General features: G+C 38.5%; 1 protein-coding gene across 1 annotated transcript in view; it reads right to left on the reverse strand.

The window, feature by feature from the left end:
* The window catches only part of KAZN (kazrin, periplakin interacting protein), a 1,589,619-nt gene that overhangs the window by 1,218,104 nt on the left and 356,663 nt on the right, over positions 1-14,852 (reverse strand). Inside the window, exon 2 of the mRNA XM_056825274.1 lies at positions 3,131-3,288. Within this exon, the coding sequence (XP_056681252.1) occupies positions 3,131-3,288 (158 nt within the window). The remainder of the gene's footprint in view (positions 1-3,130; positions 3,289-14,852) is intronic.

Genomic DNA, 14,852 nt, shown 5'->3' on the forward strand with positions numbered 1-14,852 from the left:
AGATGGATGGATGGATGGATGGATGGATGGATAGATAGATAGATAGATAGATAGATAGATAGATAGATAGATAGATAGATGGATGGATGGATAGTTGGATGGATGGATGGACAGATAAATAGACAGACACAGATAGATGAATATTTAGACAGATAAATAGGAAAAACAAAGACATAGATAAACAGTAGGGTGAATAGAGAAATAGAGATATAGGATGGAGAGACAGACAGACAGACAGAGATTGGGAGGTAAATGAAGAGATAGGGTGGATACAGAGATAGATAGGTAGGTAGATAGATGGATAGAGAGAGAGAGAGAGAGAGAGAGAGATAGGTAGGTAGGAGAAACAGAGACATAGATAAATAGGATTAATAGAGAGCTAGAGAGAAATAGGGTGGATATATATATACATATATATGTACATAGAGAGAGGGAGAAAGTGGTGGAAATGGAGATGGATAGAGCTATGTAGAAATATACACCTGTGTATGTATACACACATGTATGAGTATATAGCTATGCATATGTTGGGACTGTGTATATAGGTATGTATGTACATATGTGTGTGTGTGTACATTTACCTTCTTGACTTTCCATGTGTCTTCCTAGTATGATGGGAATGTTGACCTGAATCTCCCCATTATGGAGGTTAGCTAATTCATGGAGGGTCCACCTCTCCTCCCATATACCAAGTCATTTCACACAAGAAAACAAGGGGCCAAAAGGTATTGATTTGGGATGAGAGCAGAGATAAGAGGATCTCTGATATTTCTGACCATTTTAATAAATGTCTAAATTCTGAATCCATCGTAACTGCCTGAGGAAGAATGTTTCTTTACTGAGACCTCTCAGGATCCACGGTGCCAAGTGTGTTGACAGGGCAGGAAAGGGGGGTGCCCTTAATAAAGGCCCAGTTTACAAAGCCAAGTCCTAGAAATGAGCAGGCATGACACCATTGGGGAAGGGAACAGATGTGCCCAGGCACTTCTATAGTTGAAAGCCTGGCAAGCTAGAGCTTATAGAATATCTTTAGCAATCCATCCAGATGCTTCCCTCAAAGAAAGTGTTTAGGTACAGAATAGAACCTCAGCAGAGGGGATCTGCACATGGGATAGCTAATCCTTTAGGGGGACAATTACTCTCTTTTATTGTGCAAATTATTTAAAAATTTCTCTTTTCTCTGGCCTTTTAAATTGGCTGTTGTATCCTCAGAATACTTCCATTCTCTAGCAGACTCTCTGGAGTAAAGGAGGGAAGCTGAGTGAGCTACTCATTGTAAAGGAGAGAGGAGGGGAACTGTGAATAGCAATGAAAGGATTTGCATAATTTGGGGTATTTTCTGCACACAAATCCCATGGAACCCTCGTTAATGCACAGAGAATGATTAAAAGCTTTGCCCAGTTAAAAAGTAGAATCATAGACTCTTGGAGTTGGAAGGGACTTTGGAGGTCGTCTTGTCCAGCCCTGACCTAAAAGAGTAATCCCTTCTATAACATCCCTGACAAAGACTAGAAGCCATTGATGAGAGACTCAGGTTACAGGATCACTGGATAAAAAGGAATAAATAAATAAATAAATATGTATGTGTGTATGCTTAAATGTGTGATATACACACGTATATATACATAAATTATGAGATATGCTTATATATCTGTTATATACATATATTATGAGGATATATACTTTTGTATGTGTATTTATACATATATGTGGCTCCATTATCTACAAATATTTATTATAATACTTGAATATAACTACAGGAAACCCTTGGCACCAGTAGAAAATATTGATTCACTATTAGGTTACACAAATTTATATGTTGCAAATTTTAATGATCTTTATATAAAAAATAATAGACTGCTTAAAATGAAACTTTCAAAAACTCCCTGTAAAAGCTACCTAGAATTAGGACAAAAAATCGAGCTTTAAGACATTGTCTCCATCACTCTTCTATGAGAACACTGGACTATATGGCAGAACCTACATTGCTGTGAAAAATATTCACGTCTCCTTCATGCAACAGGAAAACAAACCCCAAAATAATTGTCATTTGCTCTATATAGAAGAGAACCTCCCCCAATGTGAAAAGGTTTATAGTAACCATTTTAGGCAATTACACACACATATATTTGTAGACACATATACACTTACATACGTGTGTGTATTTACTTCCACTATCACACCAACAAAAATAGAGAGACAGATGTTAAAATTGCACAAATTAGAATGGAACATTGGTTTAAGATTTTTCACAGGAAAATATGGTGACGATTCCTTCCTTATTGGTATTCAGCCAAAAGAAGAATGGAGGAAATTCATCTCAAGTCAACTTATTGGAAATAATGACTGTATAAAGTCCTGAAGTGGTTCCAACTGGAGACAAGAGAAGACGGTTCCACAGAGCCTAATTTCATTGAGTTTCTCCACTATGAAAAATCATTACTAAAACACCCAGTGTTTTCCCACCAACCTCCCAGGAGAGAATCACCTACCAATGAAGCTTTATACCTAGGACTAGGTAAAGCACAAATATTCTGAGCTGAGCGTGAAATATAAATGAAGCGGTATACACGATATGTAAAAAACAAAACCCAACAGCCATGATAGAAACCAAATAATATAGATTAGCAATTAAAAAAAAAACAATTCCACTCCAGCTGGTCTGCTTACTTGCTAATCTTTCAATCTACTCCAAAGCCATGCATTAGTTAGCTTTCCTTTCAGGTAGGAGTATTTACTCCAAGAACCTTTGAAGGCTGTGAACTGTCGAACTTACAAATAAATAGATTTTAACTTTTCCAGAGATAACAAAAGATTTGCTAGATTCTCAGAGACAACAACTATATTCTTTGTTTAAAGCCCTATGACTTTGACTTAAAACAATCTTTTTTAAACCTTGAACTTGAAACATGACCAATTCAACAATCCAATCTTCCATAACATAGAACGCCTCCTTCGCGACCATTTGTCTCACACCAGAAGGCAGCTATCAATGAATGTGAGAGTTGTGCTTGTTCCAACAGATTAGATACCCAGAGAATCCCCCCCCCCCCATTCAGACACTGGAGGAGAGGGTGGGGAATAAACATTCCAAACTTTCTGGGAAAGGCTTTTTCTTGGCGCTCTGTACCTGGGCATCCATTAGGAGATGTCTCATCAGTGTCATTGAGTTCTTCAGAGATTCTTTTTCTGTGGGTAAAAAGGGGTCTTGATCCTCTTCGAGGGTCTTCGACTTGGTGACCACAAAGTGAGAGATCTGGTCATTTAAAGTATGTAAGGACTGCACAGCTGTGAACAAAATACAGGAGACAAAGGAGAAAGGCATCGAATCAGACTGGTATTGGGGGGACACAATTCTATATTGTAGACTTTCTCTCCCCATGAGAGATTAGAAATTCTTTGAAAGCAGAGAATATTTCTGAGTTTGTCTTTGTATCCCTAGGATATTAGTACAGTGCCAGGTATACAGTAAGGGCTTAATAGGTGCCTATTGGTCTCTTGGTTGATTGTCCAAATCACTTCTTTTTCCCCATCCCTCACCACCTTACATTTCACTCATTTGTGTATGTCAGAGAATTTTTTTACACAATTCCTCCAAAGCATAATCCGAATGCTGTCTCCTACATGAAGCCTTATCTACCCCATCTCCTGCTCATTAATGTCACTCCTTTCTTTTAATAATTGTTATTCCTTTGTATGTACATACATGCATTGTACATGTATGTGTTTAAACATGTATAAATATTCCTATTGATATATAATAATATATGTACATATATATGCATAACACATAGGGTAGCTAGAAGGTGCAGTAGATAGAGCCCAAATCTGGGAATCAGGAAGACTCATCTTACTGAGTTAAAATTTGGCATTAGAAATTAATAGCGATATGATCTTGGACAAGTCACTTGATCCTGTTGGCCTCAGTTTCCTCATCTGTAAAATGAGCTGGAGATCTTTGCCAAGCAAAAAAAAAACCAAATGGGTTTTAGTCAGATACAACTGTGACTGAATGACCACATACATGCATCATGTGATATCCATACATGTATTATGTAACATGCATTTTACACACATTTTGCATGTAAATATATGTTTGTTTACAAGTGTGTGTATAGGAAGCATGTGTTATAAGGGCAGGGACTGTTTTGTTTTAATGTTTTAGATCTTTGTATTCCCAATACCTAGGGAAGGGCTTTACCACAGTCAGTACTTCATTTTGGTTGAGTTGATATTCACATTCCCGAGGGTAGACTATAAGCTCCTTGAGGGCAGGAATTGAGACACTTTTTAAAAAATCATTGTATCCCTAGTGCCTAGCACATGCCAAATGCTTATTAAATGTTTATTGAATTAACATATTTTATCCTTGTTCTCCTTCTTCCTTTCGCTCCAAAATAACGAGATGATGGGAGCAGGGAGAGATGGCGAAAAGATTTCATGTAGGAGATGACACCTGGGCTGGGCTTTGGGGCAAACCCAGGAGAAGGATTCTTTGACATGTAGACAGATGAGTATAATGCAATGAAGTGAGGGATAGGGGAAAAGAAGTGATACAAGAGTTGCAAAAAAATTCAACAAAGGAGAAAACCCTTTATTGGGAGATAAGAAAGACCCTAAGAAGAAACAGTTCCTGAGTTTAATGAGCCCAAGAGGAACAGGGGGTCTCTGAAAGGTGGAAGTGAAGAGGGAGGGCATTCCAGGCATGGTGGCACCATGTGGAAAGGCACAGAATCAGGAAATAAGATACTGAGGTCAGAGAACGGCTCAGCTTCAAAAATCAATTAGAAAGAAACACGAAGAACTATAAATGCTATGCAGAGCAGTAGGTGTTTTAGTCTAGAAGCTTCCAGAACTAAGGGTTCTTCAACAACAGAGTGACTAAATTCATCCTAGTCATCTTCCATTCTCCCCTACATTCTCTCACTTGGTGAGCTCAGTGACTCCCACAAATTTACTTTTCATTTCTATGTAGATAATCCTCAGATATATTATCCAACTCTAGTCTCTCTCCTGAATTCCAATCATACATCATCTATTGCCTGTTAGATAATTCAAACTGATGCCTATTATGACAGCTGAGGCCCAGGATAGTAAAGTGATCTCAAGGAAGCTAGCTGGCACAGTGGACAGAGTTCTGGACTTGAAGTAAGGAAGGCCTGAGTTCAAATCCAGTTTCAGATATTTAGTAGCTATCTGGACCCTACCTGCCACTGTGGCTTCATTTGCTAAATGAAAGTAACAATAACACCTACCTCTTGGAGTAACTTTGAGAATAATAAAATGAAGATAAAATATTTGTAAAGAGCAGCTAAGTAGTACAGTGGATAGAGTGGATAGACCTGGGCTTAAAATCAAGAAGACCTAAGTTCAAAACTGACCTCTGATACTAGATGTGTGACCCTAGGCATGTCACTTAACCCTGTTTGCCTCAATTTCCTCATCTGTTAAATGAGCTGAAGAAGGAAATGGTTAGCCCCTCCAGTGTCTCTGCCAAGAAATTCCTAAATGGGGCCACAAAGGGTCTGACATGACTCAACAACAACAAAATATTTGTAAAGTACTTTGCAGACCTTGAAGAACTCTATCAAAATGCTAATATGATGATTGTTGTTATTTTTAAGATTAAACATATGCTCCTCTATTTCACTTTTAAAATCATTCCAAATATGGCCCCAATTTATTTTTTCTCTTTTATTGCCCCAATTTACTTTTTGAATCTTATATATTACTCCTCTTACTGGGTACAACCTTCTTTTTTGGTCCTCATACCCAACACTCTCTTTTCTCTATCAAGTCAGTAAGCACTCATTATGTTCCAGGGAGTGGAGATACAAAAAAAGGGGGGGGGCAAAAATGATCGCTGCCTTCAAGAAACTCATGTTCTAATGGGAGAGATAACATAGGTGTAACTGTGTCCATACAAGATATAAACAGGGTAAATGAGAGATCATCTTTTCTTGATGTCATTACTAGGGAGAAAGTGGGCCAGGAGAGATTTCTTGAAGAAGACAAGATTTGAGCTAGGTCTCACAGACAGTGAGGGAAGCCAAAAATTGGAAGGAGGAAAGACATTCCAGGCCTGGTGGGAGACCAACACAAAGGCATAGAGGAGATGGACTGTCCTCTTTAAAGAACAACAAGATCTAGTATCATTGGATCCTAGAATATGTGGATGGAAGTAAAATCTAAGAAGACTGGAAAGCAAGGATAGGGGCAAGTTATGGAGGAATTAGAACCTAGAGATAGGAGAGCCATCAGAGTTTATCAAGCAGGGGCAGTGACATGGTCAGAACAATATTTTAGGAGGATCTTTGATATTTGAGTAGAGGATGGATTGGTGTGGGGAAAGATCTGGGAAAAGAGATCAAGGAGAAGGCTATTGGTGTCAGTATCAGAAGAGATAAAGAGGCATATAAAAGAAATGAAATGAAGGTTAAAACAGGACATGATGACAGATTGGTTATGGAAAAAGAAAAAGAAACAAACAAACAAAAAGAGAAAGAAAGAAAGAAAGAAAGAAAGAAAGAAAGAAAGAAAGAAAGAAAGAAAGAAAGAAAGAAAGAAAGAAAGAAAGAAAGAAAGAAAGAAAGAAAGAAAGAAAGAAAGAAAGAAAGAAAGAAAGGAAGGAAGGAAGGAAGGAAGGAAGGAAGGAAGGAAGGAAGGAAGGAAGGAAGGAAGGAAGGAAGGAAGGAAGGAAGGAAGGAAGGAAGGAAGGAAGGAAGGAAGGAAGGAAGGAAGGAAGGAAGGAAGGAAGGAAGGAAGGAAGGAAGGAAGTTGAGAATGACACCTAGATTGAGAGTCTTGGGAACTGGAAAAAAAGGGTACCCTCAATAATAACAGAAAAGTTCAGAAGAAAAGAGAGACTGTTCCATTGGGAAGTTCGGTTTGGACATACTGAGTTTAAGATGTCTACTGGACACCAAATTCAAGTGAAAGTATATAACTCTGGAGAGGACCTGAATTTAAATCCTTCCTCTGATGATGATGGGTAGGTTAGTCAACACATCACTTCACATCCTTCAACATCATCTTCCTCACCTCTAACATGAAAGGATTAGATTAGATTTCTAAATTTCCTTCCAGGTCAAGAGCTAAGATTTTTTGTTTTGGACATAGACTGCACAGATTTCACAAATGGCTAGATATGAGGGCTAAAGGAAGATCAAAGATGATTTTAAGTTTTTAAGTCTCAATACCCATGAGGTTGGTGACAAAAATGAGTAATTTGGGAGCAGGGTATCCTTGAGATTAGGAGCCACATTTTCAGAGTTCAGAGATCTGCCCTTTAATAGGGGTTAGTATTTGAATAGTGGGCTTTTTGGAAAGAGAAAAAGAAATCCTCACATGCTTTCCAGACCTAGATAAGCAGTGAGAGATTAAATAGGATAGCAGAAAATCTGAATTTTGCTTTCCATTGTTACTGTAAATTATTTGGACAGTATGGCTCTAATGGAAAGGGTTATCTTCCAAAAGCCCTAAAGTGTGTTTCCCTTCTGGAAAGCACAAGGCAACATTACAAGTCTGGAAAATTTCTCTATTTGGAGTTCAAAGCCCAGCATTGCCTCCCTCCACTTTTTTATTCTTCCCCCCATCATATACTCTTTGAACCAGGAACACTTGCCTCCCTAAAACAAGACCCTGCCACTTCTGACTGGCCATTTTCTCTGGCTGTCCTCCATGCCTAGAATGCTCTCTCTCCTCATCTTTACCCCCTCAGCTTCCTTCAAGTCTCAGCTAAACCTCCACCTTCTATAGGAAATATTTTCCAACATTTCCAGTCTAGAGCCTACTCTCTATTGCTTCTCTCTCATTTATCCTGCCTATAGCTAGTTTACAGAGATGTTTGCCTGTTGTTTCTACCATTAGACTCTAAGCTCCTTGAGGGCAAGGGCTGTCGTTTGCCTTTCTCTGTATTCCCAGTATTTAGCACAGTGCCTGGCACTTATTATAGGCTTAGTAAATGCTTTTTGTCTAACTTAATGGAAGAGACTGTGTAGGAAACTGAGGGAGAGTTAGAGATTTGCCATAATATCAGGGTGTTGACTCACTGGTATTCCTTTCTAAATGGAGTCCAACTATGGGATGGTATTGAATTAGTGGGCATCTAGGATGCCGATATAAAAGTAGGACCCACTAGAAAAAGAAAATAAGACTTAGTAACTATGAATCTTTTATGTGGTTCTTATTTCAATTTGTGGACTCCCGTGGGTCCTATGTACCTCCTGCATTTTCTAGGGGCAAAATAAAGGTGGCCCTCTGCCACTATGCATGTTACCTTGAATGGGAGTTGTGGACCCCGTTTCTCACATTTGTGGACATCTAGGCACGAGCCACATATAAGTTATTCTTAGTGATTTCCCAGTATAAACTCCATATGGGAGCACAATGAGCCAAAAAGATACTGATCTTTCAGGGTAAGCTGGCAAGATTAGATCAAGTTTGGGGGATGGGGATTGGTGGAGCGTGGACACTAGGTTATATGTACACGGCATGATGTTGGACCTTGGACATATAAAGGCAAGAATAAAAATAAAACAGTTCTGCCATCATGGAATTTACCTCTTCTGAGGGAACACACCCTACCCAGATTAAATCAATGCAAAATAGTTTCAAGATGGAGAAAGAATACCTACAGTGGTCAGAAACAGTCTCTTATAATTGGCACGAATATTGGAGTCAAGAAGATTGAAATGGGGGTCACGAAGAAGAGGAAGCCCACAAGTGAGGACTGGAAAGTGCACTAGGAATGTGCTTTGCAAACCATGAGGCACCATATAAATCTTAGTAAATGAACATGATGTTTTATACCTAGCTGGGGCTTCAACCACCACCTTTAAGGAGATGGACAGGTAGAATGCCAAGGGGGCAGATGAGATCACAAAGGACCTCATGATTGGCCAAGGAAATCAGGAAGCCTTACTATATATACCATGACCTATATGCTCAGCTGTCACCTTAAATATCAAAATCCCAACAGAACTCTCCTTTATTGTGATTACATCAGCAACAATAAGTATTTATTAAGCCTTTACTCTTTACCAGGCACTGTGTTGAAGATAAAGAGTAGAAATATAAGCAAAAACAAGGAGAGTTCCTGCCTTTAAGAAGTTTATGTTCTCTTCCGGGTAAGCATGGCTGCAGAGTAGACGTGGCTCACTTCCTCTCCTCAGACCCAATGACACAGACGACCTTAAAAGACCCCCCCAAAAAAAATAAACAACCATCCTCATAAGATCAGAGGGACCCCACAGTAAGTTGCAGCACTGAAGGTAGGTGGGAATCCGGCATTTCCACAATATAAGGGAACGAAAAGCTAACCCACCCACTCCCACCACACATCTGGAGACAGAGTTAAAGTCACCACTGGCAAGAATCAACAAGTGAGGGAGGGGCACTCCAGGACTGAACAACAGAAAGCCCCAGGTCTGGGGACCTGACTAAGACCACCAAGGACCACTCCTGTGAATAGTAACACCTGAAACCCTGGCAGGCAGGCAAGGGGAACTCAGATTGTGGGTGCCCAGAACTAGAGCACTATAATCAATGAGTGTGTGAAGGGATCTCCTGAAGTGAGCAAGGGGCACCCACAGGTCTTGAGAGTTAACTAAGACCACCAAAGACCTACATCTGAGAGCAGTAACACCTGAAACACTGGCAGGCAGGGGAGGGCAAACCCTGGGCTCCCCCGGGAAGACAGCACAGCTGCAGAGAACAGAGAAATTGCCCGAGACTAAAGCCTTGATCATTAGACCCAAATACTGAGAGCAAGTCGTCCTCATTCAGATTTCTGACTGGAAAGGGGAAGAAAAAAAACATAGAGATGGCAAGAAATGCCCAGGAACAACCTCCCAACACCAAGAAAAGCAAGAAGAAGGGGGTGACTTTGGATAGATTTTATGAAGGGAAAATAGAGAATACAGAGGAAATAGAAGAGGAAACACAAACAAATGCTCCAAAACCTTCCAAAAGAAATGGAAATTGTCCACCAGCTCTTGAAGAGTTTCAATTGGAAGTTATCAAAAAGATGGAAGCCTTCTGGCAGGAAAAATGGGAAATAATGTAAAAGGAACTCAGCAATCTGAATGATGAAAACATGCAATTGCAGAAACAGCTTGAAGCCCCAAAAAGCAGGACAGACCAAACTGAAAAGGAAAACTAGTCTTTAAAGGTCAGAATGAAGCAACTGGAAGACAATGATCTTGCAAAAGAGAAAGAATTAATAAATCAAAGTCAAAAGACTAAGAAATTAGAAGAAAACATAAAATATCTCACTGACAAGGTGACAGACCTGGAAAACATAGGAAGTAGAGACAATTTGAGAATCACTGGTCTACCAGAAAAGAATAGTAATCTTGATATCATAATACAAGATATCATCCAAAAAAACTGCCCAAAGATTCTAGAATAAGGGGGCAAAATAGGCATTGAAAGGGCTCATAGAACATCCTCCACTCTAAATCCCCAAAACACAACTCCCAGGAATGTAATTGCCAAATTCCAAAGCTTTAAAGCAAAAGAAAAAATCTTACAAGAAGCCAGAAAAAGACAATTTAAATTTAAAGAAATGCCAATAAGGGTCACACAAAACCTTGCACTTTCCACACTTAACGACCGTAAGGCATGGAACATGATATTCAGAAAGGCGAGAGAGCTGGGTCTTCAACCAAGAATCAGCTATCCATCAAAACTGACTATATACTTCCAGGGGAAAGTATGGACATTCAACAAAATACAAGATTTCCAAGTATTTATAAAGACCAGAGCTCTGTGGAAAGTTTGAGATCCAAACACAAAGAGCAAGAGAAACATGAAAAGGTAAATATGAAGGAAAGGGCAAAGGAGAAAAATGTTATCTTTTTCTTTTATTCAAACTCTCTTCTATAAGGACTACATTTATATCAAATTATATATATTAATATGTGGGGAAAATGTAATGTGTAACTCTCAAGAATTGTATGCATCATTAGAGTAGTTAGAAAAATCACGCATAGAGAAAAATTGGGGTATTAAGATGATATGGAGAAGGGGGGAGAAAGAAAAAGTGAAGGGGGGAATCATTGATGGTACTAATATAATATAATATAATAATATAATATACTTCAAGAAATAGAAAATAAAACCCTAAATAGAATAATCTTTCTCACACAAAGATACACATACGAAGGGGAGGGGAAGAAATCTCCTATAAGAAGAAGAGGAAGAGAGTGCTAATTTGTATTTCTTAAAACTTACTCAGTGAAATCAACTCTGAGAGGGAAGAACATCTAGATCCATTAGGATCTTGAATTCTATCTTATCCAACGGGGTAAGAGAGAAGGGGAAATTAAGGAGAGGGAGGGGGAAGGGAGTATAAAAAGGGAGGGAAGGAGATGGGGGAGGGAAGTTAACAGACCCTAAAAAAACAAACAACCCCTCCAAAACCAACAAACAAACAAGAAGGGAACAAAAAGGGAGGGGCTAGAAAGGGAAGCATAGCAAGGGAGGGGACTAGGGGGACTGATTTAAAGTAAATCACTGGTTTAAAAGGTTATAGCTAAAGAAGAAAGGTCAGAATTAGGGGAGGATAGCAAAATGCCAGGGAATCCACAAGTGACAATCATAACTTTGAAAGTGAATGGGATGAATTCACCAATAAAACGTAGACGAATAGCAGAATGGATTAGAATCCAAAACCCTACCATATGTTGTCTTCATGAAACACACATGAGGCAGGTAGATACTCACAAGGTCAGAATTAAAGGATGGAGTAAGACCTTTTGGGTCTCAACTGATAGAAAGAAGGTAGGAGTTGCAATCATGGTATCTGACAAAGCCAAAGCAAAAATAGACCAGATTAAAAGGGATAGGGAAGGTAAATATATTTTGTTAAAAGGGACTATAGACAATGAGGAAATATCATTTATCAACATGTATGCACCAAATGGTATAGCACCCAAATTTCTAATGGAGAACCTTGGAGAATTGAAGGAGGAAATAGACAGTAAAACCATATTAGTAGGAGATCTGAACCAACCACTATCAAATTTAGATAAATAAAATCAAAAAACAAATTAGAAAGAGGTAAAAGATGTGAATGAAATCTTAGAAAATTTAGAGTTAATAGACATATGGAGAAAAATAAATAGGGACAAAAAGGAAGACACCTTCTTCTCAGCACCACATGGAACATTCACAAAGATTGACCATACACTAGGTCACAGAAACATGGCATACAGATGCAGAAAAGAAGAAATAATAAATGCAAACTTTTCAGATCATAATCTATCTCCAGAATCTATCTCTAGAGACAAACACAGGAAATATATGAACACAACTACAAAGCACTCTCCACACAACTAAAACTAGACTGGAGCAATTGGAAAAACATTAACTGCTCATGGGTAGGATGAGCCAATATAATAAAAATGACCATCCTACCCAAACTTATTTATCTATTTAGTGCTATACACATTGAACTTCCAAAAAAATTTTTTTACTGATTTAGAAAAAAAAACATAAAAAAGTTCATTTGGAAGAACAAAGGATCAAGGATATTCAGGGAAATAATGGGGAAAAAAATTCAAAGGAAGGTGGCCTTGCAGTCCCAGATCTCAAACTATACTATAAAGCAGTGGTCATCAAAACAATTTGGTACTGGCTAAGAGACAGAAAGGAGGATCAGTGGAATAGGCTTGGGGTAAGTGACCTCAGCAAGACAGTATATGACAAACCCAAAGACCCCAGCTTCTGGGACAAAAATCCACTATTTCATAAAAACTGCTGGGAAAATTGGAGGACAGTGTGGGAGAGATTAGGTTTGGATCAACATCTCACACCCTACACCAAGATAAACTCAGAATAGGTGAATGACTTGAATATAAAGAAGGAAACTATAAGTAAATTCGGTGAACGCAGAATAGTATACATGTCAGACCTGTGGGAAGGGAAAGACTTTAAAACCAAGCAAGACATAGAAAGAGTCACAAAATGTAAAATAAAAAATTTTGATTATATCAAGTTAAAAAGTTTTTATACAAAAAAGACCAATGTAACCAAAATGAGAAGGGAAGCAACAAATTGGGAAACAATTTGCATAACAAAAACCTCTGACAAAGGTCTAAATACTCAAATTTATAAAGAGCTAAATCAATTGTACAAAAAAAATCAAGCCATTCTCCAATTAATAAATGGGCAAGGGACATGAACAAGCAGTTTTCAGCCAAAGTAATCAAAACTATTAATAAGCACATGAAAAAGTGCTCTAAATCTCTGATAATCAGAGAGATGCAAATCAAAACAACTCTGAGGTATCACCTCACACCTAGCAGATTGTCTAAAATGACAGCAAAGGAAAGTAACGAATGTTGGAGGGAATGTGGCAAAGTTGGGACATTAATTCATTGCTGGTGGAATTGTGAATTGATCCAACCATTCTAGAAAGCAATCTGGAACTATGCCCAAAGGGCGATAAAAGACTGTCTACCCTTTGATCCAGCCATAGCACTGCTAGGTTTATACCCCAAAGAGATAATAAGAAAAAAGACTTGTACAAAAATATTCATAGCTGCGCTCTTTGTGGTGCGCAAAAATTGGAAAATGAGGTGATGCCCTTTAATTGGAGAATGGCTGAACAAATTGTGGTACATGTTGGTGATGGAATACTATTGTGCTAAAAGGAATAATAAAGTGGAGGAATTCCATGGAGACTGGAACAACCTCCAGGAAGTGATGCAGAGTGAAAGAAGCAGAACCAGGAAAACATTGTACACAGACGCTGATACACTGTGGTATAATCGAACGTAATGGACTTCTCCATTAATGGCAATGCAATGTCCCTAAACATTCTGCAAGGATCTAGACGAAAAAACACTATCCACAAACAGAGGACAAACTGTGGGAGTAAAAACACCGAGGAAAAGCAACTGCTTGACCACAGGGCTTGAGGGGACATGATTGAGAAGAGACTCTAAATGAACACCCTAATGCAAATATCAACAACATGGAAATGGGTTCAAATCAAGGACACATGTGATACCCAGTGGAATCGTGTGTCAGCTATGGGAGGGGTGGGGGGGGGAGAGGAAAAGAAAATTACCTTTATTCCAATGAATAATGTTTGAAAATAACCAAATAAAATAATGTTTGTTTGTTTGTTTTTTAAAAAGAAGCTTATGTTCTAATGAAGGACAGCTAGGTGGCACAGCAGATAGAGTACCAAGCCTGGAGTCAAAAAGACTCATCTTCCTAAGTTCAAATCTGGCCTCACTTATGAGCTGTGTGATTCTGGGAAAGTCATTTAACTCTGTTTGCCTCAGTTTACCCATCTGTAAAATAAGCTGCAGAAAGAAACAGCAAACCACTTCAATATCTTTGCCAAGAAAAAAACCCAAATGGGATCATAAAGAGTCAGACATAAGTAAAAAAGGAACAAATAATGAAAAACACAAAAGAAGAAGTTGAAAAGCAAGGGATTATGGAAGAATATGAATCTGGAGGGGAATAAAGAAGTGAATATGGCTGCCCTGGACAATTTTCCTCAAATGAAGGTTCTTGGAGGAACTGACCAATCCAAGAAAGGGGGTGAAGCATATGTGATGGATTAGCAAGTAGATACACTCTCTTACCTATCTAAATTTTAGAGATTTTGACTCCTTTATAGCAATTTGAGGAGTTATTTTTAAACAGGAATGGAAGCCAAATTTATTTTAGATTCTCTTGGTCTATGGCTGCAGATAATAAGCATTTCTATGCAAGGATTATTTATATAAAGGAGATCATTTGAATCCCACCGTCCATTAACAAGTATTTATTTAAGGGCTACTGGCAAAGATGGCACATTCGTGTGCTGGAATAAGGAATAAATTTCAAAT

This window comes from Monodelphis domestica, chromosome 4, assembly GCF_027887165.1.
Source record: "Monodelphis domestica isolate mMonDom1 chromosome 4, mMonDom1.pri, whole genome shotgun sequence".
NCBI lineage: Eukaryota > Metazoa > Chordata > Mammalia > Didelphimorphia > Didelphidae > Monodelphis > Monodelphis domestica.